The 22,187-nt window shown below is 41.8% G+C and overlaps 1 protein-coding gene and 1 non-coding gene across 4 annotated transcripts; both read left to right on the top strand.

Annotated features, from left to right (window-relative positions):
- Positions 1-7: 7 nt before the first annotated feature.
- Positions 8-22,041, top strand: rbmx (RNA binding motif protein X-linked). Of its 3 annotated transcripts, XR_013548152.1 has the most exons (10): positions 8-133; positions 10,883-11,003; positions 12,641-12,747; positions 13,744-13,906; positions 14,625-14,753; positions 14,842-14,953; positions 16,165-16,293; positions 16,383-16,474; positions 18,777-18,870; positions 19,419-22,041. XR_013548152.1 is itself a non-coding variant. In XM_078412242.1 (9 exons), exons 1-9 carry the CDS (start codon positions 113-115, stop codon positions 17,372-17,374), a joined length of 1,182 nt encoding a protein of 393 aa, XP_078268368.1. In that variant the 5' UTR covers positions 8-112; the 3' UTR covers positions 17,375-17,731. The 3 variants fall into 3 exon arrangements, 2 of the variants coding, with proteins under 2 accessions (XP_078268368.1, XP_078268369.1); XM_078412242.1 differs by lacking the exons at positions 18,777-18,870; positions 19,419-22,041 and adding an exon at positions 17,067-17,731; XM_078412243.1 differs by lacking the exons at positions 18,777-18,870; positions 19,419-22,041 and adding an exon at positions 17,067-17,731 and having other exon boundaries at positions 16,177-16,293.
- Positions 15,515-15,586, top strand: LOC144600756 (small nucleolar RNA SNORD61). Its single transcript, XR_013548181.1, has one exon. It is a non-coding gene; the product is annotated as a small nucleolar RNA SNORD61 (small nucleolar RNA).
- Positions 22,042-22,187: the final 146 nt, after the last annotated feature.

Here is a 22,187-nt window from a genome sequence, read left to right on the forward strand (position 1 = left end):
CGACACGCCCTCCCGCAACCATGGCAACCATGGTAACGGCGACTAGGCCCGACCCCGGCTCGGCCGCTCCCGCCTGTGTTAGGGGCCCTGGGCCCGTCGCCCAGGCAGGTACATGTGTGGATCCAGTGGCAAGGTAAAATAATGAGAGGCAGATAGAGGTCAAGAGGAGAAATATTAGAGAAGGAGGCCCACGCATGACTTGGGTAAGAAAATATAGAACAAGTTTGGAGGGATATGGACCAAGCGCAGGTAGGTGGGACCTGTTGGACGGTGTGGGAGAGTTGGGCCGAAGGGCCTGTTCCCCACACTGTACCACTCCACTCTCTGTCACGGTGCCGCAGCGGTAGAGTTGCTGCGTTACAGCGAATGCAGCACTGGAGACCCGGGTTCGATCCTGACTACGGGTTCTGTCTATACGGAGTTTGTACGTTCTCCCCGTGGTCTGCGTGGGTTTTCTCCGAGATCTTCGGTTTCCTCCCACACTCCAAAGACGTACAGGTTTGTCGGTTGTTTGGCTTGGTAAATGTAAAAATTGTCCCTAGTGGATGTAGGATAGTGTTAAAAATTGTCCCGAGTGGGTATAGGATACTTCCAGTATAGTCTCTGGTGGACTCTTCGGAAGTGATGACCACAAGATAAAGGAGACGTTTGCTGCAGTCTTCGCAAAGAAGCAGTCAGTATTACAGTCGAGGAGGTGCTGACGCATTTGAAGGTAGACAAATTTCCCGGGTTTTATCAGATACTAGACTGAGGTGGACCGGTTGGGTCCAAATCTCTCCTGCAGGCCGCTCTTGGGGCAACTGACAATTCTGCGGGCCTGGCAACCCTCTCCAACTGACGAAGCCCGTTGCCGGGCGGGGAGTGTCCCCCGGGGCCGTGGGCGGGCGAAGGGGGACAGTGAAGGGGAGAGGGTGCCACTCACCTCGGCCCCGTGCCGCCAGCGCTGCAGCCAGATTAGTATTAGTAAAAAAGCCGAAAGCTGATCATTCCCAACAACCTCCAACCAAAGGAAATGTGTAGGAAGGAACTGCAGATGCTGGTTTGCAGTAAAGATAGACACAAAATGCTGGAGAAACTCAGCGAGACAGGGAGCAACTCTGCAGAGAAGGAATGGGTGACATTTTGGGTCGAGGCTCTTCTTCGGACTGTGTGAAGTTTGAAGAAGGGTCTCGACCCAAAACATCACCCATTCTTTCTCTCCAGAGATGCTGCCTGTCGTGCTGAGTTACCCCAGCATTTTGTGTCAACCAAGAGAAATGTGTGAAATGTAAGGCTAACAAGGCTAAGCAACCTTGAGTGTCAAGCAATATTAAATGTTGAATACTAAAAAACAAACAGATCTTATAGCAGTTTTAGATGATATGAGATGAGATAATTAAAGAAGTAATTAAGAAGACGAAGTGGAAATGGGGTACAAAATAGCACAGAAGGCAAGATTAAGGAAAATCCCAAAATAATTTCAAGTATGTTAAGAGCAAGAGAGAAATCAGGAGAAAGGAGGATCCATTAAGGATCAAAGTGACAATTGTACGTGAGGCAGAGGACATGGGTGTAATCTTAAATGAATACTTTTCATTTGTATTCTCTGGGTCATTGTACTTGGAGAATTTAGGGAGGGGTGATTGGAATTCTGATATGTTGCCATTAAAAAGGAAAAGGTAATAGATAACTAAGAAGACATAACGATGGAATAATCCCCAGGGTCTGATGAGATATAATCTCAGCTGCCTGCCTTGGGAGTCAAAGGAGAAAATTGCAAGGTTCCTGACAAAAAATGTCCAAATCTTCTTTGGCTGCAGAGGAATGGTGCCAGAGGATGGAGGATGATAAATGTCTTTCTTCAAGAAGGGCAGCAGGGATTGGCAGGGTAATTAAAGGCATGTGAGTCACATGCCAGTGGAAGGGAAATAATTGGAAGAAATTCTGAGGTACAGGATTAATCTATGTTTGAAAAAGCAGGTTTTTGTTTAGTGGAGATTCCTGCTCATTAACCTGACTGATTTTTTTAGAGGAGGTGACGAACAGGGCGGCACAGTAGCGCAGCAGTGGAGTTGCTGCTGAACAGCGACAGAGACGGGTTCGATCCTGACTACAGGTGCTGTCTGTATGGAGTTTGTATGTTCTCCCTGCGACCTTGTGGGTTTTCTGCAGGTGCTCCAGTTACCTCCAACACTCCAAAGACCTGCAAGTTTGTAGGTTAATTGACTTTGGTAAAAATTATAAATGGTCCCCTAGTGTGTAGAATAGTGCTAGTGTACGGAGAGATCACTAGTCGGCATGGACTCAGTGGGTCGCAGAGCCTGTTTCCACGCTGTATCTCTAAAATTGACTGGAAGGAGGCCCTAGCAGGGAAGACTGTGGAACAGCAATGGCAGGTATTCCTGGGAATAATGCAGAAGTTGCAGGATCAATTTATCCCAAAGAGGAGGAAAGATTCTAAGGGGAGTAAGAGGCACCCGTGGCTGACAAGGGAAGTCAAGGACACCATAAAAATAAAAGGGAGGAAGTATAACATAGCAAAGAAGAGTGGGAAGCCAGAGGATTGGGACTCTTTTAAAGAGCAACAGAAGATAACTAAAAAGGCAATACGGGGAGAAAAGATGAGGTACGAGGGTAAACTAGCCAATAATATAAAGGAGGATAGTAAAAGCTTTTTTAGGTATGTGGAGGAAAAAAATAGTCAAGGCAAATGTGGGTCCCTTGAAGACAGAAGCAGGGGAATTTATTATGGGGAACGAGGAAATGGCAGAAGAGTTGAACTGGTACTTTGGATCTGTCTTCACTGAGGAGGATACAAACAATCTCCCAGATGTTCTAGTGGCCAGAGATCCTAGGGTGACAGAGGAACTGGAGGAAATCCACATTAGGCAGGAAAAAGTTTTGGGTAGACTAATGGGACTCAAGGCTGATAAATCCCCAGGGCCTGATGGTCTGCATCCCAGGGTGCTTAAGGAGGTGGCTCTAGAAATTGTGGACGCATTAGTAATGATTTTCCAATGTTCTATAGATTCCGGGTCAGTTCCTGTGGATTGGAGGGTAGCTAATGTTATCCCACTTTTCAAGAAAGGAGGGAGAAAGAAAACGGGAAATTATAGACCAGTTAGTCTGACATCAGTGGTGGGGAAGATGCTGGAGTCAATTATAAAAGACGAAATTGCGGAGCATTTGGATCGCAGTAACAGGATCGTTCCGAGTCAGCATGGATTTACGAAGGGGAAATCGTGCTTGACTAATCTACTGGAATTTTTGAGGATGTAACTAGGAAAATTGACAGGGGAGAGCCAGTGGATGTGGTGTACCTCGACTTTCAGAAAGCCTTCGACAAGGTCCCACATAGGAGATTAGTGGGCAAAATTAGAGCACATGGTATTGGAGGTAGGGTACTGACATGGATAGAAAGTTGGTTGACAGACAGAAAGCAAAGAGTGGGGATAAATGGGTCCCTTTCAGAATGGCAGGCAGTGACTAGTGGGGTACCGCAAGGCTTGGTGTTGGGACCGCAGCTATTTACAATATACATCAATGACTTGGATGAAGGGATTAAAAGTACCATTAGCAAATTTGCCGATGATACAAAGCTAGGTGGCAGTGTGAACTGTGAGGAAGATGCTATGAGGTTGCAGGGTGACTAGGACAGGTTGTGTGAGTGGGCGGATGCATGGCAGATGCAGTTTAATGTGGATAAGTGTGAGGTTATCCACTTTGGTGGTAAGAATAGGAAGGCAGATTATTATTTGAATGGTGTCAAGTTAGGAAAAGGGGACGTACAACGTGATCTGGGTGTCTTAGTGCATCAGTCACTGAAAGGAAGAATGCAGGTACAGCAGGCAGTGAAGAAAGCCAATGGAATGTTGGCATTCATAACAAGAGGAGTTGAGTATAGGAGCAAAGAGGTCCTTCTGCAGTTGTACAGGGCCCTAGTGAGACAGCACCTGGAGTACTGTGTGCAGTTTTGGTCTCCAAATTTGAGGAAGGATATTCTTGCTATTGAGGGCGTGCAGCGTAGGTTTACTAGGTTAATTCCCGGAATGGCGGGACTGTCCTATGTTGAAAGACTGGAGCGACTAGGTTTGTATACACTGGAATTTAGAAGGATGAGAGGGGATCTTATCGAAACGTATAAGATTATTAAGGGGTTGGACATGTTAGAGGCAGGAAACATGTTCCCAATGTTGGGGGAGTCCAGAATCAGGGGCCACAGTTTAAGAATAAGGGGTAGGCCATTTAGAACAGAGATGAGGAAAAACTTTTTTAGTCAGAGAGTTGTGAATCTGTGGAATTCACTGCCTCAGAGGGCAGTGGAGGCCAATTCTCTGAATACATTCAAGAAAGAGCTAGATAGAGCTCTTAAGGATAGCGTAGTCAGGGGGAGAAAGCAGGAATGGGGTATTGATTGAGAATGATCAGCCATGATCACATTGAATGGCGGTGCTGGCTCGAAGGGCCGAATGGCCTACTCCTGCACCTATTGTCTATTGTCTATAAAATCCAATGTCTATGTCAATGGGGATATTGCACCTAACAGTGTATATGGATTTCAGTGGGAGCATTGATTTATGTGTCCAAGCATCCATGAAAGTTGCAGCACTGTGGAAAAGATGGTTAAGAACACATACAGGATAGTTGCCTTTAATACCCAGTTAGCAAATTATGATACCATCATTTAAAATTTCTTATGGGTAATGGATATGGTATCAGAAGACAGAAGGATAGCTACTATGGTTCCCGTATCAGGAAGGGTGGGTGAGAAATGGCAAGAAACTACAGGCCAGTCTGCCTTATGTCAGTGATAGGGAAACTATTCTTAGAGATGGATTTATGATCACTTGGAAAGAAGGGACTGATTAGAGGGAGTCAGCATGTCTTTTTCGGCAGAGGAAGCTTTGCCTCATAAATCTACGTTTTTTGAAGAGGCTACTGAGAAAATGGATAAATGCAAGGCGACGGACGTTCTATATGTATGGATATTAGCAAGACTTTCACGGGATCCTGCATGGTAGGCTTGACCAGAACAGTAGGGTATATTTAATGCAAGGTGTTTTGGCAGACGAGATCCATGTTTGACAATGATTTGCTCCATTGGATGGTGGTAGAGAGTTGTTTTTCTAATTGGAAGTCTATAGTCAGTGGAATTCTGCAGGGATTTATACTGGGACCTTTGTTTGTCATTTACATGAAATACTTGGATGAGAATGTATGTGGCTTGATCAGTAAGTTTTCTAACAATATTAAAAACTGGTGGAGAAGCAGAGGTAAAGAAGATTGTGAAAGGATAGAGAGGGACATAGATCAGTTGGAAAGTTGTTCAGAGCAGTGACAGATGAAATTTTATCCAAATAAGTGTGAGATAATGCATTTTTGGACATCTAGTACCGACAGGAACTTGTTCTAGTTAAGGGCAGGGACCTTGTTTTTCACTAACTGTGAAAATTAGGAAATTGTGACTGATGTCTTCTATTTTTGCATAATCTTTTTACTTTCTACTGTCTTGTGGAATTCTATGTGTGATTTATGTAAAAGTTATGGTTTTACATATTTGTCTCAGTCTATGTGCCTGTGATGCTGCAGCACTTGCGCATATCACAATAAATTTGATTTAACTTGACTGAACTTGGAAACATTGATGTACCTGAGCTTCTTGAAAACACAGGATGAGTATGAATTAAGAAGTTATTTAGCTTGGGTGCCTTTATATGCAGGGGCAAAGAGCTGGGACATCATTTTGGAGCTACACAAGACATTGGTTAGTCCACACTCTGAATATTGTGTGTAGTTATGGTCACCATACCATAGAACAGATATGATAGTGCTCGAAAACGTGTAGAAAATATCCACCAGGATTGTGCCTGGAATGGAGGCCTTTAGTTACAAGGAGAAATTGGATTGGTAGGGATTGTTCTCACTGGAGCATTTGAGGCTGAGGGGGCGACCTTATCAAGGTTTACCAACTTGAGGGACATAGATAGATAGGGTAGTGGTCACAGTCTTATTCCAAGAGGAGAAATATATAAAGGAGATCTGCAGGGCATTTTTTTCACACAGATGATGGGTACATGCAATAAACTGACAGAAGAGATGTAAGAGGCAGATATAAACACAGCTTTTAAAAGGCATTGGATAGGCTCCTAAGTAGGAAAGGAATAGACGGATATGGGCCAAATACAGGAAAATAGGATTAGAATGAATAAGCATCTCTATCCACATATGCGACTCAAGCAACAGACGCTATTTCTGATCTCAATGAGACTACGACTCTCTTAGGGCACAGCTGGTGTACATGTTACCACACGAGAGGAAAGATGTGATTGCATTGTTGAGGGTACAGGAGATTGACTGCGGTGTTGCTTGGGATGAAACATTTCAACTATGTGGAGAAACCACATAGGCTGGGTTTGTTTTCCTTCGAGTATAGTAGGCTGAATCTGACTGAGGTATACAAATTTATTACCAGCATTGTTTGGTAGATAGTGAGAAAACATTTCCCTTAGCAGAGGTATGTATAGCTAGATATTGAATATAAGGGAGGGAGATTTATAGAAGACTTGAGGAGGAATTGTTTCCCAAAGGGCAGATGAAATCTACAATGATCTGCATCCCAGAGTGCTGGAAGTGATAGAAACGTAGAAAAATACGTGAAGGAGCAGGACGTTCAGCCCTTCGAGCCAGTGCCACCATTCAATATGATCAGGGCTGATCATCTAAAATCAGTACCCCGTTCCTGCTTTTTCCCCATATCCCTTGCTTCCTTTAGCCCTAAGAGCTAAATCTAACTCTCTTGAAAACATCCAGCAGACACTCTGCTTATCATGTTCCTAAATCCTGCATATTTTATCATTTCTCACCAATTGGAGTTTAGCAAATGAAACCATCCCTCCCATATACGTTAAGAATGGGACAAGAGAGAAAACAGGGATCTACCGACCTGTTAGAAGTTAATGGCTGAGAAAGCATTGGAATCTATAATAGCAAACGTAATATCAGGACACATGGAAAAGTATTAATATAGCTGAGCAAAGTAAACATAGATTTAAGAATGGGAAATCATGGCTGACTAGTGGTTTGGAATTTTTGTAGGATATTTTTGGTAGAATGGCCGATGTGTATTTGATTTTCAGGTGGTTATTGATAAGGTCTGACATAGTAGGTTGAACAAATTTAAGATCAAATGGAATTGAAGTTAATATGTCGTGTGGGTTGAGACCGGATTATCAGATGGAAACCAAAAAATAGGAATAACATGTTCTCAGATTGTCTGGGTGCGATGGCCCTCGGGTTGGCAGGCTATGATTGTCATCAGCATTGTCCTCAGGTTTGCAGGCTGTGGTTAATGTAACACAGCGATTAGGGCCTCAGCCCCAATCACTCACAATCTGTATTAATGTTGTGGCTGAGGGGGCTGAATGTAATTTTTCCAACTTTGCTGATGACACATAACTAAGTGGGAATGTGATATGTAATAAGGACAAGCTACTTGAGGAGCATCAAAACATGGAAAAATAGGTACAAGAGTAGGCCATTTGGCCCTTAGAGCCAGCACTCCCATTCAATATGATCATAGCTGATCATCCAAAATCGGTACCCTGTTCTGACTTTTTCACCATATCCCTAGGTTCCCTTAGCCCTAAGAGCTAAATCTAACTCTCTCTTGAACAGGTGCTTGACAGTTCGATTTTAATGTAGAAAATTATGATATTATCCATTTTGCCATTTTTTAAATGCTTTTACTGAATTTGAGCACAAGAATCAAGAAGCCTTATTCTACAGCCTCATTATAACGACAATTATATCGGGCCTTGGTTGAGAACACGGCTATAGAATAATGTACAATTTTTATCTCACTGCCTCAGAATGCTTGTTATTTATAGTAAGAGAATAACAACGGTTCATTTTCCTGGTCTTTGGGAAAGTTTGAGTCAGCTCGAATTTAGAAGAAATAGAAATCATCCCATTGAGATGTAAGGGGCATGTTACCCCTGACCAGGACAAGGGTAGGCTGTTTAAGCCTGAAGTGATGACCACTTCATAACTCAGACAAAGGTGTCTGGAGAATTCTCTAACCAGGAGGACTAGAAACTTAAGTAATTGATTTTGCATTCAAAATGGAATGGATAGATATCTGTTTTGAGTTATACAGCATAGAAACAGCCCTTAGGGTCAACTTGTCCATGCCGACCAAGATGCCCCATGTAAGCTAGTCCAATTTGCCCACATTTGGCCCATATTCTTCTAAACATTCGCTATCCATGCATCTGTTCATGTGTCTATTAAACGCTGTTACAGTATCTGCCTCTGGCAGCTCATTCTAAGTACCAACCAACTTCTGAGTGAAAATGTAGGTTCATATAGAATCTTTCCCCTCTTACCTTCAACTTATGTGCTCTGGTTCTTGATTCCTCGAATCTGGGTAAAAGAGTGCATTCATCCCATCTATTCTCCGTATAATTGTATACACCTCTATATGATCACCCCTCAGCCTCTGCAATCCAAAGCATAGAGTCCCAACCTTTCTCTAGAGTTCAGGCTCTCGAGTCCTGGCAACATCCTCGTAAATCTCTGCATTCTTTCCAGCTTCATGATAACTTTCCTTGAACGATGTGACCAAATCTGAACACAATACTCCAAATGATCTTTGGGCATCCCATGTTGGGGGGGGGGGGGGGGGATGTTGGCTGGGGGAGGCTGTTGGCCGGGGGAATCTCTTGCTCAATTTGCTGCTGAGCCTGGCCAAGTTGGTCCATGGCAGCAGGCAGCTGAGGGCACCACCCAGGGCACTGGGCTTTCGTTTGTGCCTGGGTATCTCTGGAGTGGGAGTGTGTGCTGTTCACGGGACCCTTGATCGCCTTGTGAGACCACAAGGGCTAGAGTGCATTTTAGATGGAAGTAACAATGTTTGGGTTTGATATATGTATACTCCTTGTTTTAGATAGATATTTCCTTGGACTACTGAGTAATTGTAGCTGAGGTACATTGATGGAATTATGATTAAAGGAACTGAGGATAGCGCAGGAAATAAGGTGGAAGGTCGGATTAATCTCCTGATTTCTAGTCTCCTGTATCCTACACACAAACCTCATACCAGCAAGAAGCTTGGAAGCTCTCCATGGACTACCCACATTGATAGATAATTGGTGGGATGGGGCGGGGCACAATCTGATTGACACGGTCCGGGCCAATCATTGCGCCAAGCTCTCACGCCGTAGGACAGGCCACGCCCTCACAATCCGGGGCAGGGAGCCTCTCTTTGGCGGCGCGGCCGGTCTATAAAAGAGACGCTAGTCACCGGCGCCCATTTGCTTTTGTGGCGTGGGTGGAGGAGGTCCAGTTTCTGTGTAGCCGTGCTCCCGTGTGTCGTGTAGAGTGATAAAGTCGGTGAGTGTTTGCCATCCACGAGGAGAGATGCTCGTTTTCAGTCGCCCAATTGCCTGTTTGGGCCCCAATAATCGACGGTGGCGGGCTGGCGGCCGGGCGGGGGAGGGGTGTTCGCCATGTTATGAGGGAACGATGCGAGGGTGAGGGCCCGGCCGTGGGCGAGAGGGATGGCCCATGGGTTACGTTGTATTGTGTGCGGTCAGTTTGTCCGCAGCGGTCTCATCCCGACGCCCGGCCGCATCGTGTCTCTGCCGAGTCGCGATGAGCGTGGCGCCGGTGGGGGAGGGAGGGAGGCGGCGTCGCCATTTTGTGAGTGGCGGGAGGGGATGGGGTGACCCGGGGCGCCCCTGCTCGCCTCACAACGGCCGTCAACCGCCGAGCTGTGCACCGGGGGGAGCGGAGGGGGGCGCCGCCGAATGTTCTCGACTGCGGCAACAATGGATGTTCGCTGCCTAACCCTGGCGCTGGGCCATTGGGTCGACGCCTCCCGCTTCCGAGCGGGCTGCTAGGCCTGGAACGGGACGCGGCCCACTTGTGGCGTGCTCGTGCTCGCTGAATTGTTGAGGAAATGTCTTGGTGTGCTATCTGGCTGCGGCCGCCTGAGCATCTGCGCTGCCCGGTGGCCGCCCCCTGGGCTGCTTTGTTTGCTGGGGGGATGGGCAGCAGAGAAGCTGCAGAGAATCTGATCTACATCAACCCAAGCAGCCAGGAATTAACATCACTCTCTACCCCGCGTGCACCTGTCCCTTTGCTCATGGAGATGACATCAAATTGTGCCCATAATAGGGTGTTGTGTGTGCTGTCAACATTGGCCTGGCGGTATCTTGTGAATCGCTAGTAGACAGTGGAGTGAATGTTTGGTTTCTCCTGAGTGACGATCAGAGTCGTGCGTTGGCACTGTTCGCTAAAACGCCTTGCTTCCTTTTCCATTCATTAGCAAAAGACCCAGATCCTCTAGACCAAACCACAAGTGCTGGAAACAAATACAGCCAGGGGTTGAAAACTTATTTAATGGCCTCTGCTTTTTGTGGTTATGGAACATGAACAGTAGAGTCACTTCGTAGAAGATTCCACCAGCAGCAGAGGACTAGTTTTTTCCCCTGAGGATTTGGTAATATTAATTAGGGGTTTTGTATTGATCAGTATTTGCACGTGAGATACTCTGCCATGTCACGACTTCTGTCCTCCATTAGTTTGTGATTACTATTGGGGAAGTACATTAGCTTTGAATATCATCACACCAAAAATAAGCACCTTGACAATAGCTGGGCAGATCACATTGGAAACCTAGGAGTTTTAGAAGAAAAAACTAGGAGTTTGAAGTTCAGCAATTATAGCTAAGTTTCTGTAGAGGTAACATTTGATGAGCTCCACATTAATTTAGATTTTTAGTGACTTGGCCATAGTTACAGGGTTTATTAACTGTCTTGGTTAACGTTCACTTGTGTTAATTGATTGAGCAAAATATTGTTTCAAGATTATTTATTAAATCTAATGTATACGTCTTCTATAGGTGACTGTCAAGATGGTGGAAGCAGATCGTCCTGGAAAACTCTTCATTGGCGGTCTCAATACTGAAACAAATGAAAAAGCACTTGAAGCAGTGTTTGGCAAATATGGAAGAATAGTCGAAGGTATATCAAAAATCCAGTTCAAAATTACATTCCCCTCGCTCAGTCAGTGTGTGTGCGATAGGTGGTGCCAAATGTGCTTTGGCACGTTTTGGGTGATATCAAGTATGGTTTCAGAAATTGTGAACAATGTATGTGGCTTAGTTATGACTTAGTTGCATTTGCAGGCTTGCTACTATCATGGATTGCAACATGTGGAAATGAATTGTCTGAAGGATGAGGAGTGTCTCCATCAGTCAGGTTAGAGGGTGAGATGGTCAAGTCAGTCTCTTGCACTTGCTCAGCCAGCAATTGGGTCACAGCTAAACTTTAACCTCAATATTATTTACCACACTCAGAATTAAAGAACGTTCCTTTTGGAAGGTGATGAGAAATTTCTTTGGTCAGAGGTTGGTGAAACTGGAATTCATTGTCACAGAAGACTGGAGGCCAATTGATATTTTTGTGGCAGAGATAAATAGATTATTCGATTAGCATGTGTGTCGGGTTATGGGGAGAAGGCAGGAGAATGGGGTTAAGAGGGAAAGATAGATCAGCCATGATTGAATGGTGGTGTAGACTTGATGTGTCGAATGGCCCAATTCTGCTCCGATCACATGTGAATTGATGAACACTCAACCAATACTGCTTCATTATTTTAATATCTCAATCTGTTAATCTCCAAAACTGATCTACTCAAGTATCTGCAGGGCTAATGGGTAAGAAAATTCCAATGGTTTAGTATAAGAAATTACTTCTCATTCAGGCCATATTTATGATTGTGGTTAATTGCTCCTCGAGGCAATTTTTCTATCCCCTGCCCAGGAATAAATCTAGTGTACTATCCTGTCCATGGCTAATGTACAGTTTAACAAATAAAAAAAGATTGACTTTTGCGTGGCATGATTGTTTTGCCTGAAGTGGCTCTACAACTTTTACTACTGTTTAGCTTTGTCGCATCACATTCTGGTGTACAATGCTGATTGATCGGAAAAGTTATGAATGTTGTATCTCACTGTCGGTAATAAGACAAGCCAATGTTATCTGGTAACAATTTATACGTTGATACTTTGACAGGGGTAATTGCCAGTTTGCTTTTTATCCAGAAAATCTATTTGCCTTGGCCTTAACATATTCATTTGGTTGATTTAGTTTTAGCGATACAACTCAGAAACGGGTTCTGAGGCCCACCATGTCTGCAGTGACCAGCAATCCCCGCACACTAGCACCCCAACACGCACAAGGGACAATTTTATATTTATACCAAGCCATTAACTACAAACATGTAGGTTTTTAGAGAGTTGGGAGGAAACAAAGGTCTCGTGGAAAACCTATGCAGGTCATGATGAGAACGTACAAGTCCGTACAGACAGTACCCGTAGTCTGGATCGAACCTAAGTCGCTAGTATTTTGCACACGACAAATTTGTGAATAAAATTGGAAATGAATTTGTGCTCCTCTGGCTCATTGGCTGTGGCTGCTCATTGCATTTTATTCAAAAATGGATCAATGGTATAGGGGCTGAGGGAAATAGTGAGACAAGTAATCAGCCATGAACATGTTTGAAAGATTGGGAACTGATTTGGGGGCTGCACATCATAGGAGTTTGCATTGATCTGCTAAAGTTAAAATTGATCAATAACTGACTATTTTCCTTTCAGTTCTGCTGATGAAAGATCGTGAAACAAACAAGTCAAGAGGTTTTGCTTTTATTACATTTGAAAGTCCAGGGGATGCGAGGGATGCAGCCAGGGATATGAATGGAAAGGTGAGGTGTTAAAAATCAAATTTGTTATTACAATGGTTGTATGTACCGTGGAGCAATACATCAGTGAACAAGCTGCAAACAGTTTGTTCAGATATCAGGGGAAGTAATGAGGAACCTGAAGTTTGCAGTATTGAATATGACTTTTTGTTTGTGCTGCTTTACCTTAAGTGTAAAATATTTTGCTCATAAGTCCCATGCCTGCACAATAAATTTCGCACTTAAGACGGAATAATGCTTTCAGTTGGTTAGACTACTACTTGGCTGCAATGACATCATTGAAATAGCTGTTAGCTTCTACAGCCATATGCTGTTCCACCAAATTTTCTCATTGTACCAGGATATTTCCAATTTGTGAATTTAAGGATGCTTAAAGAATTACGTAATAATACTTTGATATTTGGGTACACTTGGCAATAATACATCAATACCAAATTTGATGCAAAGATAACGTAATAGAGATAGATCATAACTGAAATAGCTTTTTTTCAATTTTTGAATTTCAACACCCTCCCAAAGTTATTTATATGACTTTCAACTAACAAGCTATTTGCAAAACAAGTTTCATATACCATAATAAATCATTAAAATTGAAGACCATGATGTTCTGGAAACAAATTTTTCCCATGAACTTACAAATCCATATTTTGTAAAAAAGAAAACTGCACTTTGCAGATAGGGTCTCTCGATATTATCTTGCATTTAGAACAAGAATGTGCAGTCTGACGATTTGTGCTGACAATTTGCTGTTTGGTGCCATTCTGGTTCTGTACTGCAAATTACCGTTGTTGGTACAGTTGTGGTTATAAAACAGTCGTAGATCCCATTTAAACCTTTAGAGTTCCAAAGCAAAAAGAATGGATTAACTTGGGACTTCAACATCATCTGTGGCTTGTGTCTCACAAATGACCGTATACCCTTGAAATGCCCTATAAGTTGAATCCACTCCTCTAAGTGCACGATAAACATTTTTATTACTCCCTTTCAATTTTTTTAAAGTCTTTGGATGGAAAACCAATTAAAGTAGAGCAAGCTACTAAACCAGCATTTGAAAATAGTGGACGACGTGGACCACCCCCACCCCCAAGAAGCCGTGGTCCTCCTAGGGGGATTCGAGGTGGAAGAGGAGGTAGTGGAGGAATGAGAGGCCCACCTCAAAAAGGTAAATGGCTGAAAGTAAATTGTCAAAATCGAACTTTTCAAGAGTAACCTGGCAAATTTGGACTTTTGCCTGGACAGTCGCAATAAGCCAAATTTCAGAGTGATTATGTCAGAAGTAGACTTTTGAATTGATAGATAACTTCAATTGTGTTTGGTGGGTGAAGATAAACACAAATAATACCAAGTTCACACTCCTGGTCCAGTAGAACTTGGATTTGGGTAGTTTTTAATTTACTTTGATTTCTAAATCTGTGCACATAATCATCAATCTGATATCTTGATGCTTTTAGATATACCCAGGTCATATTTTTTAATCTAAATCTGTAACCGAGTTTTAAATCAAAAATGCAGGAGAGACTCAGTAGTTCAGGCATCATCTGTGTACAGGAAAACAATGTTTTGGGTGTATGGCCTTTCATTCTCATTGCAGTATTCAATGCATCATGCAGGTTTTGTCTTTGAAACATGGCAGCGGATTTAAGACTTGTGTAATGCTGAATATTTTGTCTTCATTATGTTGTTTTTAAATATTATACTTCAACTTGAAAATGAAAGTTATTTTGTGGCTCCATGATATTTTCTGAAATAAGATGTGATTAGGCATGCTATATTGAACAACAATATCACCTAAATTTTACACCACAAACCTAGATAGGGCAAATAAATGTAAGCAGTCCAATTTGTTTAATACAATAGCCATAAGTATTTGTTTTTTTTAGTTACCTCCAGAGGACCACCATTGAAAAGGGGTCCCCCAGGACGTGCAAATGGACCCCCCCCTAAAAGGCCTCTTCCTTCTGGGCCAATGCGAACTGGGAGTATGGGTGGAAGAGGAAGTGGATCAAGAGGTGAAAAAACACAATTAATTTCAGTAAACATTGATTTTATGCTTTATTCAAGGTCGAAAATTTGGGTGACTGTTTTTTTTATTCCTAGGACCTCCCTCGCGTGAAAGGGACAGTTATCCATCACCTCCATCCCGCAGAGAGATGATGCCATCCAGAAGGGATGATTATGTTCCCAGAGAGGATTACTACTACAGAGACAAGTATAACATTTTTTGTTGTGGGAAATCAAATATCTAAGCTATTATTACGGGTTCATTTTAGCCGGAAGATTGAATTGCAAAAGGCAGTCAAAAGATCTTTAAGATGGTAGTGGAGCCACAATTTTCCTTTTGTCAAGATGTGAAGGCTCCGGATGCAGAACTTGAGTAAAATGGCTAAAATGGCTAATGGAGAACATTGTTCTCTGTGGGAACATTGTTCTCTGTGGGACACAAGTTAAAAATGTGATACAACATTTAATCTCCTAAAGTATAGCATAGATTGAAACGGTTTCCATTGGCAGAGGAGTTTAAAAACTAGGCAAGAGCAGAATATCACAAAATTCATGAGGTTATGAAGAAAATCTTCCACTGAACAGCTGAATATGTAATGCATTGCCTATATAGTTGTGGAGGTAGTCCTTTCTAGGTTAGGATGGAGTTATAGGTTACTGTGATGATTAGTGTCATTTGATTGAAATAGCTGCAGCCTTCAGATTACTTGCTGACAGGCCAAGCGGCATCTGAAACAATAGTTTGGCATCTGCTTTGTGTAACTCTCAAGCAATGATGACTTCTGTATCATTGATCGTAAGAAATGATGATACCACATTTCCTCTAAGAAGTTCTGAGCTTTTACAGCAGTTGCATTCATGGGTTTCATCTCTCAGGCTTTTCCAAGAAGATATTGAATTCCTTGTATGATGCAGGTTCATAACTTGCAGCACACAAGTTCAGCAGTGGTAATAGTTTATTGAAGCTTATGGTTTACACGACTAAATCAGTCCTGCATCTGTCATCGGATGGTAAACCTTGATAAGAGGATTCCTGTCTAACCATCATATGCTGCATACAGTTAAACTGAAAGAGAAGAGTTAGTGAATCTGGTGTGTAGCCAATTAGGTTATTTGGAAATTGTACATTTGCCAGTGTGTTTAGACACTTATCCATGTGGCCATAGTTGTCCTTTGAATATTCGATTGTTCATGTCTTTATACTGAAGTTCACAATTCTCAACCTATCATGTTGTGGTTTCCTGGCAGAAATTTTTATCCTAAGTGTATTTGACTAATTTTAACTTGGTTCAGTTTTGCAAAATTGCAGTTAGTATTGAGCTGCAAGTTGTTAGACCAAGTTAACTGCACCCTACTCCAGTTTTACAAGAGCTATGGATTTGTTTGACATGCTAGCAGGAACCTTGCTTTACATTGCAGTTACTCCAACAGAGACTATCCAAGCTCTAGAGACACACGAGATTATGGTCCACCGCCAAGGGAATCGTATAGTTCCCGTGAATATTCCCATTCGGGTGGACGCGATGATTATGGATCAAGAGGATACAGGTATGGCTGTTTTTTGCGCCACTGTTGTGAAACAATTTCGGTTGGCATTGTGATTATCTTGCAGTCATGATAAATCATTTCAATTCCAGTGACCGAGATGGATATGGTGGACGTGAGACACGTGACTATTATAATGATCGCCCAAGTGGTGGCTCCTACAGAGACTCGTATGATGGCTATGGTAAGATGGCAATTGATTAGCGTCAGTTTTCATATTGATGCAGACATTCTAATTATATTTTGGATAAGGGTGTACATTTTCTAACTTGAGGGTTTCTTTGTCATGCATATGTCTTTTGAATTTCAAGCAATTTATTTCTACAGTGATAAAACCCAGTTGAAATCCACAGCAAAACAAAAGAACTTCAAAAAAAGAGCACAAACTTGCTGATGAGCAATATCCGTCAAACAAAAGGCCTAGTCATTTAAGAAAGTACATATTCAACTTGTAATCAAATAAAATCAGTTACATGTGCATACCTAAACCTAAAGGCTGGAAATATTTCTGCATAAACTCCCCATCTGTTGCTGGAAGGATGACAATGTGAGACACTACCAAAATGAGTTAAGTCTTGCATTAAAAACTTCATTACTTTGCTCAGTTGATCCCCAAATGATGGGAGCATCTCAATGCTGCATCTTTTCAAATGCTGCAAGTGCAAACAAGTTTTAAAAAATGCAAATTTCAACAAAGCTGCAGTAAGTGAGTAAATCTTATAAAATGTAAGGAATATTTCAAACGTTTCCATATGACCTGACCATTGACCCTGCAGGTAACTCACGAGGCGCTCCACCTGCACGAGGGCCGCCACCATCTTACAGTGGAGGTGGCCGTTACGATGACTACAGCAACAGCTCTCGGGATGGATATGGTGGAGGCCGAGATAACTACAGCAGAAGTGAAACTTACTCAAGTAGCCGAAATGATCGTGTTGGTAGGCAAGATAGAGGTCCAGGTCTTCCAATGGAAAGAGGCTATCCTCCACGCGATTCATACAGCAGCTCAAGCCGTGGAGGAAATCGTGGATCGGGGCGTGGAGGAAACCGCTCTGACAGGGGCAGTGGCCGAAGCAGATACTAAAACTGAACTTAATATAACTTGGACCAAAAAGCCCTTCCTCTTAGTGCTGTTTTTCCTTACTGAAACACAACAAACAATTTGAGGTGAAAGGACTGTCAAGTGCTTTCCATGCAAGAGGAATTTGAAATTTTAATTTGGTTTGCTGTTTATTGTTAGTTTTTGTTTTTTTTTATAAAAAAGTCAGTTTGTACTTTCTAGTGGGAATGGTGCAGAGACTGGTTAAACATTAAAAAAAAGTTAATGTTATATTGGTGCTGCTGTCTGTGGCTTTTCCATACATACATGGATATATAGAACTAGATCTTGCTTTGTTGCACCAGTGCTATTGTGAAATAAAAACTGAACATTTTCAGTGAATCATGTTATGTTGTTTAACCAAACACCTTTGTGGGCTGGGAGTGGGTTGGGGGAGGTAATGAAAAGAAAATATTTTAGTTGGTTTTCTTTACAAAATGGGAAGAAAAAAAGTGCCTAGGCAACTCAATTCAACTAACAGCAAGCAATGCCGATGAACCGTTCATAACTGCCCAATGAAACCTTGCAATTTTCAAAATATACCAGTTGTATTTCAGTCTCCTCCAGTTACAGATCAACATTCAACCTCAAAAGCTCCAGTCACAGCTGACTCTGAAGCAAGCTGGTTAAAAAAATTACAAATCGTCAGCAGTGAGTATCTTTAAAAGTGATTTGTTTTTAAGTTCTGGCTTAAAGTGGATACAAATCTTAAAATTTCCCAAATGTCATTTAAGCAGTTTCATTTTCTACAAGTGTAGTATCTCGCTTTAAAAGGAATTTGCTGTGATTTTAAGAATTGAGCATCAAGATTTGCAAAGAAACCACCTACAAAGGCCTATTGCTGTTCAAAAGCTGAAGATTTAGGAAAGGCAGTTGAATCTAGGACATTCTCAACCGTATCAGCCATTTTTATGTGAAAAGAGCAACTCTGGTAAGCAACGCAAACCTTTTTATGTTAACCTACTAAATGAAACCCATGGTTACGTAAGGAAGCACTTCGCTCACCGATTATAACTCCATATTGAATTAAAACAGAATGGAATAAAGTAGGGTTTCAACAAACCATTTTAAGTTGCCTACTAAATGAGACCTGGTTACATAAGGAAGCCTGTCGATCACCAAATATTGTCATCCTTCTGTCGTTTTAAATGAAATGGAATTCTATACATAACGCAAAATCAAACCTGCAAAGCAATTTTTCTGAACCACGTTGGACAACTGTTGAATCCTCAGCAGCATCAGTGGATTGACTGGAAGGCCAATGGAAAAAGTAAATTGTGATTTGAATGATTTTAAACCCATATTTTTAGAAGTAACTGAATTGTAAAGCACAAGTGTTGAGTTTGGTTTCATACGGTCCAAGCTACAGCATGTATTTTCTTAACAGGATGAGGATATAGAAATCGTTTTGAAAACTGATGCGGAGGTGCCCACCTGTAAGCCGATTAATTTCCTGAGCTGGATGAAGATCATTTACCCAGGTACGCCATAATATCCACATCTACATTGCGGTGTAATTTTATGTGTGATTAACTTTGCACATTCATATGCACTTAATTTTGTATGGCTATTGTAGAACTAGATCCAGTGTCGTAAAAACACGGATCATCAAGGTTGTTGATGCTGGAATTATTATGCTGTGGAGTGTGAGACATGAGGGTGTTTTGGAAGTTTATAAAATTATGGTAAGCATTGGTAGAACCTTTGCACCTAGGGGGCAAGTTTTTATTTGCAAAAGTAGGTGGTTGGTGGAGGCAGATATAATCGTGTTTAAGAGGCTTTTAAGCTTGTATCTACTGCCTGACGAGAGGGAATGGATGGGATGCTGGTCTCTGCAATTTTGGGTGGTTTTGATCGGGATAGGGGCTTGAGAGTTTCCAGTTATTTTTCCAGCAGGATTTTCAAAAGTAAAGATCTTTGGATTGTGGAAATGTGTTTCCACAAGAGTCGTGGAAAAGCAGGTATTCCTACTGTGCAAGTCTCTTCAGAATTAATGTTACGATTAATAAGTAACTACTACTTTTTTCAGGTCGAGAAATCTGGATTTAAATGACACACCATTGAAAATCCAGAAGGAACAGCATCGTGTCTATTGCTGAAGAGAGCTTGAACTCCACAAGACTTACATAACCAACAAGACATTCTTTACGGCACAGTACTGAGAACAAAGAGTGTGGTTAGAGCAGTATTCAACCATGTGTTTCTGAAGTGCATTTGGATTTTATGTAGAGAATATTGTAGTAACAGTTATGTTTGGACCTCTGGCAAAAAGCTCGGAGAAATTAAAGGCAGTCTGTCTAAAGCCAAGTCTTCGGGAGCTCATGGCAAAATTAATCCAGTGAACTTTTATTTCCTTAAATTGCTCAAAGGAAAAGGGTACAGTAGATGATCACATTTAAATATATTAATAGGTATCACAAAATGCTGGAGTAACTCAGCGGGTCAGGTAGCATCTCAGGAGAGAAGGAATGGGTGACCTTTTGGGTGGAGACCCTTCAGACTCGAGGGCAGGAGGAATCACAGAGGGGGAGCAGTGACAGCATATTGTTAAACTTGTCAAAGGGAGCAGGAAAACTTCAAAGTAGACATACCTTGAGGAGAAATTGCAGTGAAGCAGCAAGTTGTGTAGGAAAATAACTGCACATGCTGGTACAAATCGAAGGTATCACAAAATGCTGAAGTAACTCAGCGGGCCAGACAGCAACTCGGGAGAGAAGGAATGGGTGACGTTTTGGGTCGAGACCCTTCTTCAGACACAATAAAAATATGAATAGGTCTACTGATGGGAGAGTTGTTTCCCAGTTTGCTCGAATGGGATCTGAAAGTAACTTTAGCACACACGTCAGAGTGGCAGGATAGAATGTATGACTGCTCTTGATCCAGCACTTACCTCAGTACCAACAGGCAATGGAGGGAACACATTTTTCATAAGATGTGAACATGGACTTGAAACTGTAAATTAAGTTTCCCCAAATGCAATGTATTATGCAATTACCATTGATGTGAAACTAGGTAGGATTAAATGGAATGTAAGGGGCCAATGCGGATGCAGAAGACTGGATCAACTAGCACAATGTGGGTATAGTAATTAAAAAGGAAATGTTAATGTGCATGTTTTTATACTCCAGTCACTAAAAGTAATCTAATAATAGAGATTTAATGAGCATTAAAGTAGGTGGCTTGAAATGGGCTTTGAATAGTGCGCAAGGATGTTTTTGTACAGTCCTTGGTGAGACCACATGGTGTAGTATTGGTCTTATAGAAGAATTTCTGGGTTGTCAGATAACGACTTGTATAAGGTGTGGGGGTCAGTTTTCACCAGCACTTAGTAGAATTGGAGGAGATCTCATTGAAATATTTAACCTGATAGAACTAGACAGAGTAGATACAGGGAGGATGTTTGTCCTAGTTTGAAGTCCAGAGATCAGTCTGGCTAAGAAATCTTGTCTGACATTGACAAGAGTTTCTTAACTCAGATGGCAGCCTGTAGAATTATTTACTACAAAGTGGTGAAGGCTAAGCTATTTGCTAAATATATTTAAGGAAATGGTCACAAAAACTGCCGAGGGTATAGGGAGAATTGGCATTCAGATTCTTATTGAACAGCAGAACATGTTTGAAGGGTGCTTGCATCATGCAGAACTAAAGGGCCCATGTTGATGATTAACCAAATGGCCTGCACCTGGGCTGTCTTACTCCTACCTGAGCCTCATTTTACACAATTGAAGTTAACTTCTGATTCCAAGTACTGTATTAAAATTGACGCTTCATCCAAGCAGTAAAAATTCAATTGTTGAAAGTTAGTTCTTGGATTTAACCCCTCAATTTGAAATGATAATTCATTTGGTATTGCACTGGAGCAACTGAATGATTGAGCCTTTCTGAGATGTATACAATGCTGCTTGTACATATATATGGCATATTAAAATGTTCAAATATTGTACATTTTTGATAGTTTAAACTTTGCAATAAATCCCATTTAATTATTTTGTTATGGGTCATTATCTGGTGGGAGCAAAAGGGTCAATTTAGATTCCATCATTCTGACCTGCACTCTTCAGTGTAAATTCTTTTGAATGGTGTGGAGGATTGTCTGGGATGGACCTAAGAAGCGGTGCTTAGACAAAGTAGCCTGCTCAGAATTTGGAATGGTGTTTCCTTGCATACCAGTAGATGGGGTTCTATTTGCTTCATAATTACTGGCTTCTATCCAGCATATATGTTGCCATCAAACCTGAAGTCTGTAGGTCAGCTCCTCTTCAAAGAGATGGGGGGTGACTGGCACAAACCCATAATTGAAAAATTAAACTTGGGAAAGAATGATGTTGCCTTTTATAGATGAAGCAGAAGCACTGAGACATTTGGCAGACCAGGTTTTTAAATATAAATCATTGCAAGAGACCAAAACACTGCATTACATCAACTGCTGTGCATTCCTAGCACGGAGGTCAGCGAGAAAACTAATTGCAACATTGATTGTCAAGAATAGCTTCAGGATGGTGCACAAAAATAAGCATTGCTGTGAGTGAAAGCCAAGTGGCTGAATGTAACCACCTTGAATGCCTCGTATGTGAATGGTCCTGGAACTGAGGATATTAAAAAGTTGTTGCTGCTTATAAACATTTTGTGTTAACGGGATGTTGGTTGTTTCATCATTTGTGGTTGATCTAAAATCAAGATATAATGTGCCATTTTATTATTTTCTCTCTAAAATGTATTGATTCAAATAAATTACAATGGAAATGCATACGAAACAAGAACATAAGAACATGCTCCCTTTGATCTTGTGATCCAACAT

The sequence above is a fragment of the Rhinoraja longicauda genome, chromosome 15, assembly GCF_053455715.1.
Source record: "Rhinoraja longicauda isolate Sanriku21f chromosome 15, sRhiLon1.1, whole genome shotgun sequence".
In the NCBI taxonomy this organism is placed as follows: domain Eukaryota; kingdom Metazoa; phylum Chordata; class Chondrichthyes; order Rajiformes; family Arhynchobatidae; genus Rhinoraja; species Rhinoraja longicauda.

What these genes read in the sequence shown, in the direction of transcription:
- rbmx (XM_078412242.1), top strand. Translation starts at nt 113, where the DNA reads ATGTGTGGATCCAGTGGCAAG. An exon ending in CCAGGGATATGAATGGAAAG is followed by an intron (nt 12,748 to 13,743) that starts GTGAGGTGTTAA and finishes ATTTTTTTAAAG; the next exon opens with TCTTTGGATGGAAAACCAAT. An exon ending in GAGAGGCCCACCTCAAAAAG is followed by an intron (nt 13,907 to 14,624) that starts GTAAATGGCTGA and finishes TGTTTTTTTTAG; the next exon opens with TTACCTCCAGAGGACCACCA.